The 15,270-nt window shown below is 45.3% G+C and overlaps 1 protein-coding gene across 1 annotated transcript in view; it reads right to left on the bottom strand.

Moving 5' to 3' along the window:
- Window positions 1-1,587: 1,587 nt before the first annotated feature.
- Window positions 1,588-15,270, bottom strand: part of MYOF (myoferlin) — a 155,550-nt gene continuing 141,867 nt past the window's right edge. Inside the window, 6 exon segments of the mRNA XM_030865110.2 lie at window positions 1,588-2,143; window positions 3,051-3,198; window positions 3,565-3,674; window positions 5,769-5,959; window positions 9,338-9,437; window positions 11,751-11,892. Of these exon segments, the coding sequence (XP_030720970.2) occupies window positions 2,105-2,143; window positions 3,051-3,198; window positions 3,565-3,674; window positions 5,769-5,959; window positions 9,338-9,437; window positions 11,751-11,892 (730 nt within the window). The 3' untranslated portion in view covers window positions 1,588-2,104.

The raw sequence follows: 15,270 nt of genomic DNA, 5'->3' as shown, positions 1-15,270 counted from the left end.
GTACACCAAAGTGATTCAGTTAAGTATATATTGTGTATATATAATATTTATATACATTCTTGTTTAAAATATTCTTTTCCATTATGGTTTATCATAGGATACTGAATATAGTTCTCTGTGCTATACAGTAGGGCCTTGTTTACCCATTCTACATACAAAAGCTTACATCTGCTAACCCCAATCTCCCACCTCATCCCTCCCCCAACCTCCTTCCCCTTGGCAACCACCAGTCTGTTCTCCATGTCCATGATTCTGTTTCTGTTTCATAGATAGGTTCATTTGTGTCATATTTTAGATTCCACATATAAGTGATATCATATGGTATCTGTCTTTCTCTTTCTGACTGACTTCACTTAGTATGATAATCTCTAGTTGCATCCATGTTGCATTATTTCATTCTTTTTTATGGCTGAGTAGTATTCCGTTGTAAATATGTACCACATCTCCTTTATCCGTTCATCTGTCGATGGACATTTAGGTTGTTTCCATGTCTTGGCTATTGTGAATAGTGCTGCTATGAACATAGGGGTGCATGTATCTTTTTCAATTAGGGTTTTGTCTGAATATATGCCCAGGAGTGGGATTGCTGGATCGTATGGTAATTCTATTTCTAGTTTTCTGAGGAACCTCCATACTGTTTTCCACAGTGGCTGCACCAACTTACATTCCCACCAACAGTGCAGGAGGGTTCCCTTTTCCCCACACCCTCTCCAGCGTTTGTTATTTGTAGACTTTTTAATGATGGCCATTCTGAATGGTGTGAGTTGGTAGCTCATTGTAGTTTTGATTTGCTTTTCTCAAATAATTAGCGAAGTTGAGCATCTTTTCATGTGCCTACTGGCCATTTGTATTTCTTCTTTGGAGAAATGTCTAATTAGGTCTTCTGCCCATTTTTGGATTGGGTTGGATTTTTTGTTGCTGTTGTTGAGTTGTATGAGCTGTTTGTATATTTTGGAAATTAAGCCCTTGTCGATCGCATCATTTGCGAATATTTTCTCCCATTGTGTGGCCTGTCTTTCCGTTTTGTTTATGGTTTCCTTTGCTGTGCAAAAGCTTTTAAATTTGATTAGGTCCCATTTGCTTATTTTTGTTTTTATTTCTATTGCCTTGGGAGACTGACCTAAGAAAACATGGGTACGATTTAAGTCAGAGAATGTTTTGCCTGTGTTCTCTTCTAGAAGTTTTACAGTGTCGTGTCTTATGTTTTAGTCTTTAAGCCATTTTGAGTTTGTTTTTGTGTATGGTGAGAGGGTGTGTTCTAACTTCATTGATTTACATGCAGTATGCCTCAATTTCTTCAAGGGCAAAATGGGATTAACGTTACCTACTACCTTTATAGGATTACCTTGAGGACTACATTAGTTAATATGTATAAAGCATTTAAAACAATGGTGTGCATGGAGTAAGTACTTTAAATAAGTGTCAGTTTCTTATATTAGCCTCAGTTTGGCCCATTGGCCAAGCTTTGGCAGCACACTGATAAGGGGTTTACAGCCAAGTGGTATGCCCTGGCATGCCATCCACTGAGACCCAGACTAGAAATTGCCTCCTTCCCAGCTTGGCCCACAGCTACAACAAACAGGTATGTGTCAGAGGCAGAATGTTTTTATTTGGGTTCATCACAGAGGATGAATAGTCTCATGACATTTATCCATACAAAATATAACAATGGTTGCAGGCGTAAATAAAAATTCCTCCACCTATTCTAACTACCTGGTAATGCACAGTCCTTTTTTGTTGACTACAGACAAAGAAGTATATGAAGTCGAGATGTAGAAATTTTCAAATCTGATTTTTCCAAAAATTGAATTACAGAACTAGGACACAGAAAAAAAAAAGATGATTTTTAAATGGAACCAGCCACCTTGAAAAATATTCTGAAAAAACATGGTTAAAACTTTTAATACTTCAAAAGATAAAAATGTTGCTTGTTGGCCTGACGTGGACTTAGAGCCTCTGGGAAGTGGTGGGCCTCAGTGAAGTAGTGTAACGTGCCCCTGGAATAGTCTCAGACCCAAACAAAATCCCTCCTGGTTTTGATCTGTAAACAGAGACAGGATGCCCTCATGGCTGGATGACTCTGGAAAAGAAGCCCTTGCTTCCATTATGCATTTGGCCTCACAATCTTCATTGACAGATAGTTCTGAAAAGGAAACAGAAAGAGGGCCATGTATGGATATAAGTGAGGGATTCTCAGTCTCGGTACTATTGACATTTAGGACCAGATGATTCCTGTTGGAGACTGTCCTGTGCATTGCAGGGTGTTTAGCATCCTTGGCCTCTACCCACTAGATTCCAGTAGCCCCACCAGTCATAAATGGGAGTCAAATGGGAGGTTTCCTCCATTCGAGGAACTTGTTGAGATAAGAAGTATATGAAGTGGAAATGCAGAAATTTTCAAATTCGATTTCAGCAATGCAGGCACTTCTGGGCACACTGACAAACCTCCCGTTTGGACTCCCATTTATGACCGTGGAGATTAAGGGAGATTTGAGGGGGAGGTTATGTAATGTGGCCCTTAAAGAATGAGGGAGGTTTTAATAGACAAAACATGGGCAAAGGAACAGCCCTGGCAAAGGCATCTTGGCAGGTAAGGCCAATACTTGTCTGGGGAGGCCAGCTCTCTAGTTTGGGTGGAGTTCAAGGTTTGTGTAGGCCCATAATGAGCCCAGGATCTGTGAAATGGCAGGAGTTAGGATGCAGGATGGTTTGGAACAAGAGAGTCTGGAGGCAGGAAGATCCGTCAGAAATGCTGGTTGTGGTTTAGACACACATTCATAAAGGCCTAAGGGATTGCTCCTAGAATTCCTGAGACCAAAGTTTTTTTTTTTCAGACCATGCAGTTCTGCCTGTAATTCATGAAACTGTGAGAATGTAATCCTTATCACAGGACACAGTACTCTAAATTTTCCAAAGGTTGACGGGTTGTAACACCACAACTGGTGTTACATAGGTCATTTTACCCGATGGCAAAGAAGGCAAGTACCAAGTGAGATGACCAACCATAATTCACACCCAAAGAGCCAAGACAAGAGGCCAGGGACTCATACCGGTAAGGAGTAGAGGAGCACGGCCACGAAAAGCAGCACGATCAGCAGGACCAACAGGCCGATGATGACCCACTTAAACCGCCGCCACACGATGAACCTCATGGTCTTGCATGGGTTGCTGAACCAGAGGAAGGAAGTTTCCGGCCGGCTGCATTGCAAAGAAATGGTTTTACCTACCAACTCAGGAGGGACAGATATTTTATACCTCCGAGCATAATAGTTTAAAGAATGATTAACAACATTTTATAAAGTCAAGAAAAGATATTATTCCCCTTCGTTGGCTGAGAGAGCCTTTAACCTTTTATGGCTTTCTAAGATGCCAAAGACACACTGGACTTTGGTTTCATGGGAAGGAGAACGGTTAAAATGAAGCCAGATCACCAGCCTCTCCCTCCCCCATCTCCCCTGTTCAGTACAAAATTCAGACAACAGCTAATCCATTGCATTAAGGCAATTGGAAGGGGGGCTTTCAGACTGCAGGTGTTTGGGGATCAGAACAAAGAAGGTCTCTCACTTTGGTGGGTCCAGCTTGGGGTTCATGTTGGGTTCATCCCGTCCCTTCCCGGCTGGCCTCTCGTCGGCCTCCTTCTCATTGAGGACTTCCAACGTCATCTCCACTTTCCCCTTCAGTAAAGCAGAACAGGTTAAACACATGACATCACGTTTCACAAATATTTTCACTTCGACCCAAGGAGTATTCCCCGAGCAATGATTTTTACTCTTGTAAAACGATCCTTAGATTGCCTTAAATGTTCCTCAAGAGATTTCATCACATTTCCTCTTCCATGTGTTTCTGAACCGACTCCTTGTGGGAAACTGAGAGGACAAATTGCTTTCCCTCCTCCCTGCTTTTCAGTCTCTGGATCCCCATCATTCTAACTCTCCCACATCTGTCTCCTTGCCTGCTCACATACCTCCCTTTGTAACTTTACTTGGACCCAGAATAACCTGAAGATGGCTGATAACAATAGCTAACTTTTTTTTTTTAATTTATTTATTTTTGGCTGCATTGGGTCTTCATTGTTGGTTCTTCGTTGCTGCGCGCAGGCTTTCTCTAGTTGAGGCGAGCGGGGGCTACTCTTCGTTGTGGTGCGTGGGCATCTCACTGCGGTGGCTTCTCTTGTTGCAGGGCTCGGACTCTAGGCGCACGGGCTTCAGTAGTTGTGGTACGTGGGCTCAGTTGTTGTGGCTCACGGGCTTAGCTGCTCTGCAGCCTGGGGGATCTTCCTGGGCCAGGGCTCGAACCCGCGTCCCCTGTATTTGCAGGTGGATTCTCAACCACTGCGCCCCCAGGCAAGTCCCACAATAGCTAACACTGACTGAGCATTAAGTGTGGGCTCCAAGAGAGCCATCGTGCTCCCTTTGGTACCCCCACTGCGTGGAGCAGTGTTGGCACTTAGTGGGCACTCGATGTACACTAGCTGAAGAAATGCGTGAGTGAGTGAGTGAATGAATGCTGCCTCCCTGTTCACAGGCTCCTGACTGGTGCACTGGGCACTGCGTGAGCCTTCTATATGGATAATCCCGTGTAATGCTCAGGGCAGCCCCATAAATCAGGTACTGCTATGATCCTCGTGTGCACATGAGTACACTGAGGCTGCGAGAGGTCTAGAAACTTGTCCACTCTTAGAGCCAGGCTTAACTAAGGTTGTAACAGCCTTTCAAGAACCCTGGCGCCCACAAGGTCACCAACAAGTGGAGAGCTTCCGACCCTGACGCTCATTTAGGCGATGGAGCGCAGATGCCTCCTCTGTCGACGAGTCAAAGGTGGGTGTCTGACTATGGCAAGGTGGTCCTTCTTTCTAAGCCTGTTCCTCGAATCTATAAAATGTAGGTAATGGCTGCTTCATGGGGTTATCCGCAGAACTAAATGAGGTTATGTACAAACTACCCTCTAGTGGCAGGAAGCTTATAAGTGGTTTCCTGTGCCAGGGGTAGAGGAAGTGATGGACTGCAAAGGGCACAACAGAACTTTTGGGGTAATGGGAATGTTCTGGATCTTGATTATGGTGGTGGTTTCATGAGCATATACATCTGTCAAAACTCATCAAAGTGTGCACCTTAATTGTACTTTAAGTGGGTGCAGTTTATGTAAATTATACCTCAAAGTTGTTTTAAAAAACAAGATTATGAATATAAGGCATTTAGTATATTGTCCGGTTTATAATAAGTGGTGTAAAATATGATTATTAATAATACGTAATGAATTAGGTAGTCTTTTTGTGACAGGGCATGGTAACTCGCACTTTTGCTTCTACGATAAAATTATCTTCAGTTTTCCAAATGTGCTTGTAACTTATGGCCTTCATGTTCATTGGATGTCAACACTCCCTGTTTCCTCCATCTTTAAAAAAAAATTTTTTTTTAAAGATGAGGACAGCTCAAATTTGAAGTTTCTTTTTCTGTACCGAAGTGTACTGGAAGCTCAGCATAAATTAGCATTCCTGGTGGAGGAGAGTCCTAAAGAAATACAGCGCAACCACTTGCGTTCCCAGTTTTCTGACAATTCCAATCCCTCTATCTTCCACTCAACCCCAAACATGTGCTAACAGCATCCGCCACCTTCTCCTATAATCCCAGATACAAACCTTTCCCCAAACTTAAACTACCACCAATTTAACCTCCCTTATCTTATCCAGAGCAAATCTACTCATAAAGGGCAAAACCTCAAGGAGAAAAGGAATAAACGAGCCTCAACCAGTAAATACTCATACATACAGCCATCACACGGGAGCCATCTTTATCTGCGTAGCACGGCCACCATCCTTTCATGGACTTCTGTTCAAAGAGAGAGGCGGTTTTCACTTTAAGGGGGTTCACGGCTTTGAGGTCAGGAATCATGTCCAAACTGCATTTCTCTGGCGATTTTGCTGGAATGATGCTGCGATGCAAATCGAGTTCCAGGAAACCTAGCCAAGGAAACATTAAACCCAAATAAATTTCAAGTGGATCAGACGTTGTTCACAAGTGAACAGAATGTACCTGTCAGGAGAGAGGTAGACCATGACTCTGAACAGGTGACAGGTGAGTTAGAGAAACGGACCCTGGTAGGCAGTTAAAATTTTTTCCAGATAGAATGAAAAGTGGCAGAAGTAGTATCTGTCCACTGCTCTGCATCTCACAGAGAACAACCCATTTAATTTCTCAGAGATAGGAGCATAAACAGAGTTCTCCTGCAAACACAAAAGAATTAAACATCTCCGGCCAAAATTTCCACTGAACTTGGAATTTGCTCTTATTGGTTCTAAACTTCCCCTAACAGAGTCATTTGACTTTGGGTAAAGAAAACTGGTACTTGGAACATGGGAAGCTCCATCGAACAGTCAAGTTCAAGTTTCTCCAGTGTAACCTCAAAAACAAGCGCTTGAGAAGGAACGCTGAATGCTCAACAGAAAGTTCTCCCCAGGAACTAGGAAGCCCAGCTCAGGGTGCCTGGAGAAGCACAATTTTTCTTCCATGATGTGAGACGTTAACTCTTTTGTCGTTACTAACTGTCTTTAACTGACTGTCTTTGGGGCTTGGGAACTCCCAGGAAACCTCTCCTTCAGAAAAAGGTATGTGTGTGTTGGGTCAAGTCTGTGGACTACAGGGACAAGAGGTGGTCTTCAACAGTGGCAGCAGAGAGTAACAGGGAGGTTGTGGCAGATTCTCTATAAACTTTTAGGCTCAGACACTGCCCTTCATCTTACAATGCATCCATAGCCCACAAGCCTTTCTGGAACTTACACCTGCTTTTATTTTGTCTCTCCTTTTGGTGATAACTGCAACCACTTGCCCACTAGCCATTTAGAAATAAAGTCATTCTCTTTATTTGTTATCAGACTATTTCATTTAAACTCTAAGGGAAAACCCTCTACTATTCTTTATGCTTTCTAAGTTAGCACACTACTGTGGACGGGGAATGTTGCCTGCCATGCCAGTAAACAAAGAATGTTGCCCATCATCCCAGTTCTACAGGATCAAGACTGAGGCTGTGGGGTTCCGTGGTGGTGCAGTGATAAGAACCCACCTGCCAATGCAGGGGACATGGGTTAGAGCCCTGGTCCAGGAAGATCCCACGTGCCGCGGAGCAGCTCAGCCCGTGCACCCCAACTACTGAGCCTGTGCTCTAGAGCCCGCGAGCCACAACTACTGAGCCTGCGAGCCACAACTACTGAAGCCCACGCACCTAGAGCCCGTGCTCTGCAACAAGAGAAGCCACCGCAATGAGAAGGCCGCGCACTGCAGCAAAGAGTGGCCCCCGCTTGCTGCGGGGCTACCCAACACAGCCAAAAATAAATAAATAGGGAAAAAAAAAAGACTGAGGCTGTGCCCTGAGGGGAGTTCAGGATGGAGAAAGACAGGACGCATTCTGACCTTTGGATCTGCCTCTAGATAGTCCAGATGCATACCTAAGGAATAATTTCCATGGGCCCAGGATCTTGTATCTCCGCAAACACAGAAATGCACTAAAATCATTAACTTGAGATGTCTGCTCTTTGTGATTAGCAGTAATCTTTTGATGTTTGACTAACTTTTTTGTTTTTCCAGCAAAAACCTCTTGTGTCCTGGCTCCCCCCTTACCTCTTGGGAGTAGTTCCTCAGAGCTATCTGAGAGGCTGTCTCCTGCGCTGTAGTCCTCAGTAAGATCCCCAAACTCACAACTTTTAGGTTGTACGTTTTTCTTCAGTCAACACTTTCACACTCATTTGTTTGTTCAACTCTTATTAAGAACCAGCTAAGTCAAAGGCACCGTACTCAGTGTGGTAAAGGGTAAAGGGATGAACAAGACACAGCCATTGGCCGCTGTGGGCTTTTCCTCTGCCAGGAAAGATGCTCTGGAAGCAGGGAGGTGAGCTAGGGGCTTCTGTAACAGCTGGCTACGAGAAAGTGAGGTCTGAACTGGCAAGTGGCAGAGATCATAAAAATAAGAAAATAAACGTGCATGATAAAGCAGGTTACATGGTTTAGGAAAGCGGTAGGAAAGGAGAGGAGGACCCACAGAGGACTCTGGGTGCTTCTGCCTAGGTGGCTGGGGGAGGCTGTGAACAGCAAAAGCGGTTCATGAGGTGAGCAGGTATGAGGTCAGGGAAGAAAGGCTGAGTTTGGTCTTAGTCACGATAAATTTGAGGTGCCAGCCAAACACAAAGGTAAAGTTTCTGGTGGGAAATGGGGAATAATCATCGTGAGAGCTTGTTTTGTTCAAACTGAGATATAAGTGACATAGAGCATTGTGTACGTTTAAGGTGTACAATGTGTTGGTTTGATACATTGCATGTTGCAGTATGAGTCATCATCTTTCTTGTTACTATGTGGCAGGCACGGTGGGCAGTCAGGCTACACCTCTAGGTCTAGGAGTTTTACCTCGTTGAAAGTGAGAGTTGAAGCTTTACCTTCAACAGAGGTGAGGGCTGGTAAGTCACTGAGGGAGCATGGGGAAGAGCCACAAAACCCCAGGGAGGGCAAAGGCCTGTATTTAAAGAGGAAGAGGGGGACTTCCCTGGTGGTGTAGTGGTTTAGAATCCGCCTGCCAATGCAGGGAACTTGGGTTCGAGCCCTGGTCCGGGAAGATCCCACCTATTGCAGAGCAACTAAGCCCGTGCGCCACAGCTACTGAGCCTGTGCTGTAGTAGAGCTCACACACCGCAATGAAGAGTAGCCCCCACTCACCGCAACTAGAGAAAGCCCGCGTGCAGCAACAAAGACCCAACGCAGCCAAAACTAAATAAGTAAAATAAATAAATAAATTTAAAAAAAAAAAGAGGAAGAGGAAGAAACAGAGCAGGCCAATGAGACACCCAAGGCCTGGGAGAGAGAAAATAAGAAGACTGTGCTTTGGGGGGACCCGGGTGTATGCCAGGAAATGGAGGGGCTGGGCCGGGGTGTTTTAACAAGGGCCTTTTACCCCAGAGAAGGGCGGGGCATCAGGGCACTGTAGTGACCGCTGAGAGCAGCGTGGAGGAGGAGGGAGCCAATTCTGAGGTGCTGAGAGCAGGGGGAGAGGTTTGGAAGTGGAGGTAAGGCTGTGGCATCCCTGAAAACAAAATCTGTGTCTTCCTAGCAAGACAGGAGCTGGTGCAAAGGCCCTGGGAGTGGCTGGGGCCCGCAGCGCCCAGTCACTGTGCCCACTTCTCAGAGGACCTGGGGCAGCGGATGGGCAGGCCACCCCGCTCCGAGGACATCCAGGCAGGGGGTGGGACCCCACCCCACAGTATTGGAGAGTTAAATAATTGATCCCAAGTTTTAATTGCTTTTACTAATTTCAAGCACAATTTCTTAGAAAAAAGTATCCAAAGGTTAAGCCTTACCCAAGTAGTCATCCAGAGAAAACTTGTCATTATCCCATATCTGAATGATCAGTTTGGGTGGGACCCGAAATTCAGTTTGGTCCTTACTCCAGAAATGCTCCTAAAATGCCAACAGGAACAGACAAACCAAAATGACACTGATTACTGGATTCTTAACACCCTCCCCTTGGGCCTCTTGAAAACCCAGCATCAAGGCATGGGGCCTCTTCTCTCCTTTGCATCCCCACCCGAAACCCCGCCCTTTGGCCTACCCCTCTACCCCAGGTGGACATAAGGCAATCGGGCTCCCCAGGAAATCTCAGGACTACCAGCTGGGTGACAAAAAGGTTGTCCCAGGCAATTCCCAAACAGAACGTTCCCTGCCATGTTCCTATCAGTGTGACTTCCTGCTGCCACTCCTGCGGTTTGGAGAGTGACGATGTCTCGTGCCCTAAAGACTGTAGCCTGCCTAGTTGATCCTCCCAAAGCCAAGCCATCCCAGGCCAGACCGAAATATCTCCGGCGGAGGAGTTACTTCTGCTCAGCGACCTCCCCGACCCCCCAAGGATGTCCGAGCACACTCATTTCACACGGGGGTGAGGAGACGGGGGCCCAGGTTTCACTCTTTTGTTCGTGCAGATTTAAAATGTCCTGGCATTTCTGGCTTTTGAAAAATATTGCTGGGTTTTATATACCGTGGTCATCTAAGACCCTCAGATCCCTCAGCCTAGACTCAGGTGGGGAGAGGATGGGATAAGTGTCCTCTAGGTTCTCACCTGGTGTTGCTGCTTCTGCCCAGACAGTATTAGCCCAGGATAATAATGACGTCCCCACAGCCTGATTACACCTAAGTTCCTCTGGCCCCCAAAGAAAGGGACATCCCCCAGTGCTTCATGAATTTGAAGGAAGGTTGTTGGATTGTTTTTCAGATGACATTCCAGGAATGGTCCCTTTTGCAGGGCTCAGAGGGCCTGGCTCTGAGAAGCCCACTCTGCTGCTGTCTGGCCCTACTCGGCTGTCCTGTGTGGGGTCATGCTCCAAGGACTACTCAGGATGCTGAGAGGTCCAGCCCTCGATGTGAGTAAATAGGAAAGGTAACTTTATTACCTAAAGGCCTACCCGACCCCAAATCCCTCGCTTTCCCCCCGGTCTGTCTCATTATCTGAAAGTGTGCATGGTTCAACATCAGGATGAGCCTGTATGTCTCTAGAAAGTGCCCTCTGAAGGCATTCATCTCACCTGGACAGGGAGAGTGCTCACTAGAGCATCAGCACTGAGTAGGGCCAGCAGGGGGTGGGGCCTGGCCAGATGGGACATGAGGCAGGTATATTCTGATCAGGTGTAGGGTGAGGAGGTGACCAGGCAGAGCTAGGAAAAGTTTATAGAATATGGCAGGAGGGGGTGGGGAAGGGAGAAATGGGACAAGGGCCTGTAATAGACATCTGTTGTTATTACCTACCCAGGTTTTAGGCCCCCCCTTTTTGGATGAAAGCACCAGATTTTCCTTAGAGGTTCCCTTCCCCTAGTCCATGCAATGTGGGGAGAAGTGACTTTATCCCTAACTCCACAGTCTCGCCAATCAGAGCGCGGCAACCCTGGTTCAGAGATGGACACGTGGCCTCAAACAGGCAGATGCTGGGGCCCAGTTCCAGAACTCTGGTTGGTGCCTTTGGGGATTCATTCCCCTCTCTCTGCTGAGGTTGCCGAGAGGGCAAGATACAAGCTGGGGCTGCTGGCAGCCACCTTGCGCTCACCAGGGAGTGAGGCCCATGGAAGAAGGCAGGGCAGAGGGGTGGAGAAGGTGAGAGCAGTTTCTAAAGACATCAGCTCAACCCAGGCTCCAGGCGTTCCTTAAGCCAGCCAACCCTGGACTTTTTAGTAATGTGAACCAGTAAATCACTTTTCTTGGTTTAAGCCAGTCTGAGTTGAGTTCTCTGAGAGTCTTATAAATTACCACCAGGAGGGCCCTGAACCCTCACGGAAGTGCTCCCGAAGGAGGGCAGGCAGACGCTTTAGTTTAATAAGGAAGGTAACAGCGATATTTCACCTACATTAATATTTTGCCTCTGGTTAATTAGTGCAACAGTTCTGCTTATCAGGGGAAGAAATCAGTCTCCCTGTGACATAAACATATACTTAGGTTGTTGTATGTATTGACATAAGACCCCCACTTACCAGATCCTTCCCCCTGCTGCCAACATGTTAGGGGAAGCAGAGTTGTGCTCCTTATACTTCTGTTATAACTACACAAATAACCGCCACAGCTGTGTGACCCTGGGCAAGTATCTACCCCACTGGGGTCTCAAAGTCCCCATCTGTAAAGAGGAGCCGGACCCATGACCTCCCGGACTCTGAACAGCCCCAACCTTTTCTGAGCATCTGCATTAAGGAAGACCCACGACATCCACTCCCCATGGCCTATTTCAGAACTCACTTTTTTAGCAACGAGACAGAGCTGTTCAGCTGGAAGGTAGTCAAAAGGGAAGACAAATCTCCAGTTAAAATTCCCTTCACCATCCAAGGACCTGTAGTGGACATCTGTTTTCTGTTTGTTTTCTTCACTGCCAGGAATCCAACTGAAAAGCAGAAGCAAACAGACTTAGCTACATGTGATTGACAAGTAATCTAGCCACAAAATTGCGCAGTGATTAGGAGAGAGTGAAGGGCAGGAGAATTAATGCACTTTCCTTGGGCAGGTTCCAGTTATCTATGGAGCTGGGGGGGTGATTTATGAAGGGGAGGCACTCTGTTGCATCCAACACACGTGGTAGCCAAATAAAATATAATTCCTCTCAAACCAAAGCAGGAAACCCTTTAGACTTCAGTTAACAGGGATAAGGTGAAATTTTCTGGAAAATATCAACAATTTAGCTTCTATTTTGAGACTGGTGAAGCTTGCTGGCTATGTTTTTAGTCTCCCTATAACTATAACTCATCAGTGTCTGTCATCACTGCTGATAGGCTCAGTGAATATGGGTCAGTTCAAAATTTTAGCATCTTCTTTTCCATATTTTACTTAAGCAAACAAAACAGGCACGACTCAAGTAATCTTACCACTTCATTTGTAAATTATTCTTAAATTTACTATGATCACATTAATGAGACTAGCAAGGGAGATGTAGGCTGCTATATCCATACTCCTATCTATGAAAATTCATTTCCATCAACAACTGGACATCTTAACTTTTGACATTTGGAAAGTTCCCTTTGGCCTGTGCCTGGCACACCAGCAGACCAGTTGGAGGGAGGAATGAATGAACATGTCTGGGAGGAAGTGTTATCACATCTGCCAGCTATGGGGGAAGACTCCTGGTTTGGAACCAGAGGAACATGAGATTTTAGACTGAAAAAGGAGTGGAATGCATGGATCTCAACACCCACTACCCATTGGAATCAACTGGGGAGCTTTTAAAAATACTGATGCCAGGGCTTCCGTGGTGGTGCTAATGGTTAAGAATCCGCCCGCCAATGCAGGGGACACGGGTTCGAGCTCTGGTCCGGGAAGATGCCACATGCCACAGAGCAACTAAGCCCATGTGCCACAGCTACCGAAGCCCATGTGCCTAGAGCCTGTGCTCCGCGACGAGAGAAGCCACCACAATGAGAAGGCCGCACGCAGCAATGAAGACCCAATGCAGCCTCCTCCAAATAAAGACTGTCAGTAGGAGACAGGCCTGGCTGTGAACTTGCTCTGCCATTAACCCTCTGAGCTTCATCTCCCATCTGTAAAATGAGGTTAATGATATGTGCTCCCTTCACATGGTCAACCTGAGGACAGAATGAGAAGAGCCAGAGTGGGAAGGGGAAATCCTTAACTCATGTTAAGGATCAACTACTATGAACCAGGTATGTAGATGCCTTACTTTATTCTTTCCAACTGTATAACAAGCTCCATCTCACAGGTGAGGAAGCTGAGGTTCAGAGGGGATGTACATCTCATACATCCAGTAATGGACAGAAATAAGTATAACTCCCAGGCCTGTCTGACTCCAAAGTCCAGGACTATTACTCTGCTTCAAAGGACCATGGAGACTAGAAATTCACAAGCTAATATTAGGTCCTATTATTAGTAGTGGTATTTTTTTGGGTATGCGGGCCTCTCACTGTCGTGGCCTCTCCCATCGCGGAGCACAGGCCTCCAGACGCGCAGGCTCAGCGGCCATGGCTCATGGGCCCAGCCGCTCCACGGCATGTGGGATCCTCCAGGACCAGGGCACGAACCCGTGTCCCTTGCATCGGCAGGCGGACTCTCCACCACTGCGCCACCAGGGAAGCCTCTAATAGTGGTATTGATAGCAATCAACTATACTAGTTTTACTTTTTCTAGTCAATTGACTAACCAGGTAAGCTGAGTTGAAAGATTCCTTTTGACAGTTAACTTTTAAGCTTTTGAACTAACTCACTGAAGAGAGTCCACACTCTGGCTGTGACCTTGGTAGCTTCAGCTTCTAACCCATCCCTAAACAGCACCATCATCCTCCCCTAGACTGCTCACCCACTGTAGCTTTTCCCTCTTTTTCATGAATCTTTCACATTTTAATTTGAAAACAAGTTGAACAACTACTCTAAGTGTATGCATTTGTGTACTTGTACGTATAACTTTGTATGTAATACCCATATGCTTGTAGTGCTAAGGATGTTATTTGTACATTATCCATCTTTTCACATAGAGTAATTAGATTTCCATTCCAAATATGACGTGGTACTTTAGATCTTGCTTTATTCTTGGATTACTGGAGTTATCTCTCAGTCCAGTATTGAGTTTGTTTCCCTGATTGGGAAAAAAATGCTTATGATAGTCAAATAAATTTGCATATATATAATTAGCTGGAATTAGTTTTCCTTGGGGAATGGTAATAAGATCCTGACATGAGAAAGAATAATGAAGAACTCGATGAAACCTTCCCTGTTTATAGTGAACCTAAATGACAGTAATTACGTCTTTAACAAAGGTTTGATTGAAGGCCACTTGGGATCATAAGTGAAACTTTGTTCTCACTTTATGAATATATTAAATTTCAACAAGTCTTATCTTTTACATATCAAGGAACCAAACTCAATCCCTGTGGACTAGTAATAATAATAGTATGATGGTTAATTTTATGTGTCAACGTGACTGGCCGTGGGGTGCCCAGATTAAACATTATTTCTGGGTGTGTCTATGAGAATGTTTCCGGATGAGACTAGAATTTGAACTGATGGACTCAGCAGATGGACCTCCCCAACGTGGGTGGCATTAGCTAGTCTATTGAAGGCCTGGAACAGAACAAAAGGCAGAGGAAGGAGGAATTCACCCCCTTTTTCTGCCTCATTGATTGAACCAGGACATCTCATGTCATCTTCTCCTGACCTCAGACTGGCATTTACACCACTTCAAACTCAGGCTGAATGATACCCCCAGCTCTCCTGGGTCTCCAGCCTGCAGATGGCCAATCGTGGGACTTCTTAGCCTCCCTTATCATGTGAGCCAATTCCTCATAATCTCTCTCTTTCTACACATATGCACATCCTACCTGTTCTGTTTCCTGGAGAACCCTGACTAATGCACATAGTGTTTACTATCTGCCAGGTGCTATCTTAAGTGCTTTGAGTAACTCAGTCTTCTGAATATTCCAGAGTGGTGGATACTATCATTATCTCCAATTTACAGATGAGGATCAGTAAGCTTACTAACTTGTCCAGCTAGTAGGGAAAGTACCGGATTTCAACCCAGGTAGTTTGATTCCAGAGTCTGACTTCTTAATCACTGGGTTCTGTACTCACTATCAACGTATAACACAACATGTGCAACTAAGGAGCCTGGCTGCCACAACTAAGATCCAGCACAACAAAATAAATATTAAAAAAAAAATATATATATATATATATATATATATATATATAAAAAACACAAAACTGACATCAACATGAATTATTTGGAATTGAACTATGCAAGTAACAGAATAATGAACACC

The sequence above is a fragment of the Globicephala melas genome, chromosome 16 (assembly GCF_963455315.2).
Source record: "Globicephala melas chromosome 16, mGloMel1.2, whole genome shotgun sequence".
In the NCBI taxonomy this organism is placed as follows: domain Eukaryota; kingdom Metazoa; phylum Chordata; class Mammalia; order Artiodactyla; family Delphinidae; genus Globicephala; species Globicephala melas.
The sequence above is the reverse complement of the archived record's forward strand: the minus strand, read 5'-3'. Positions and strand labels throughout refer to the sequence as shown.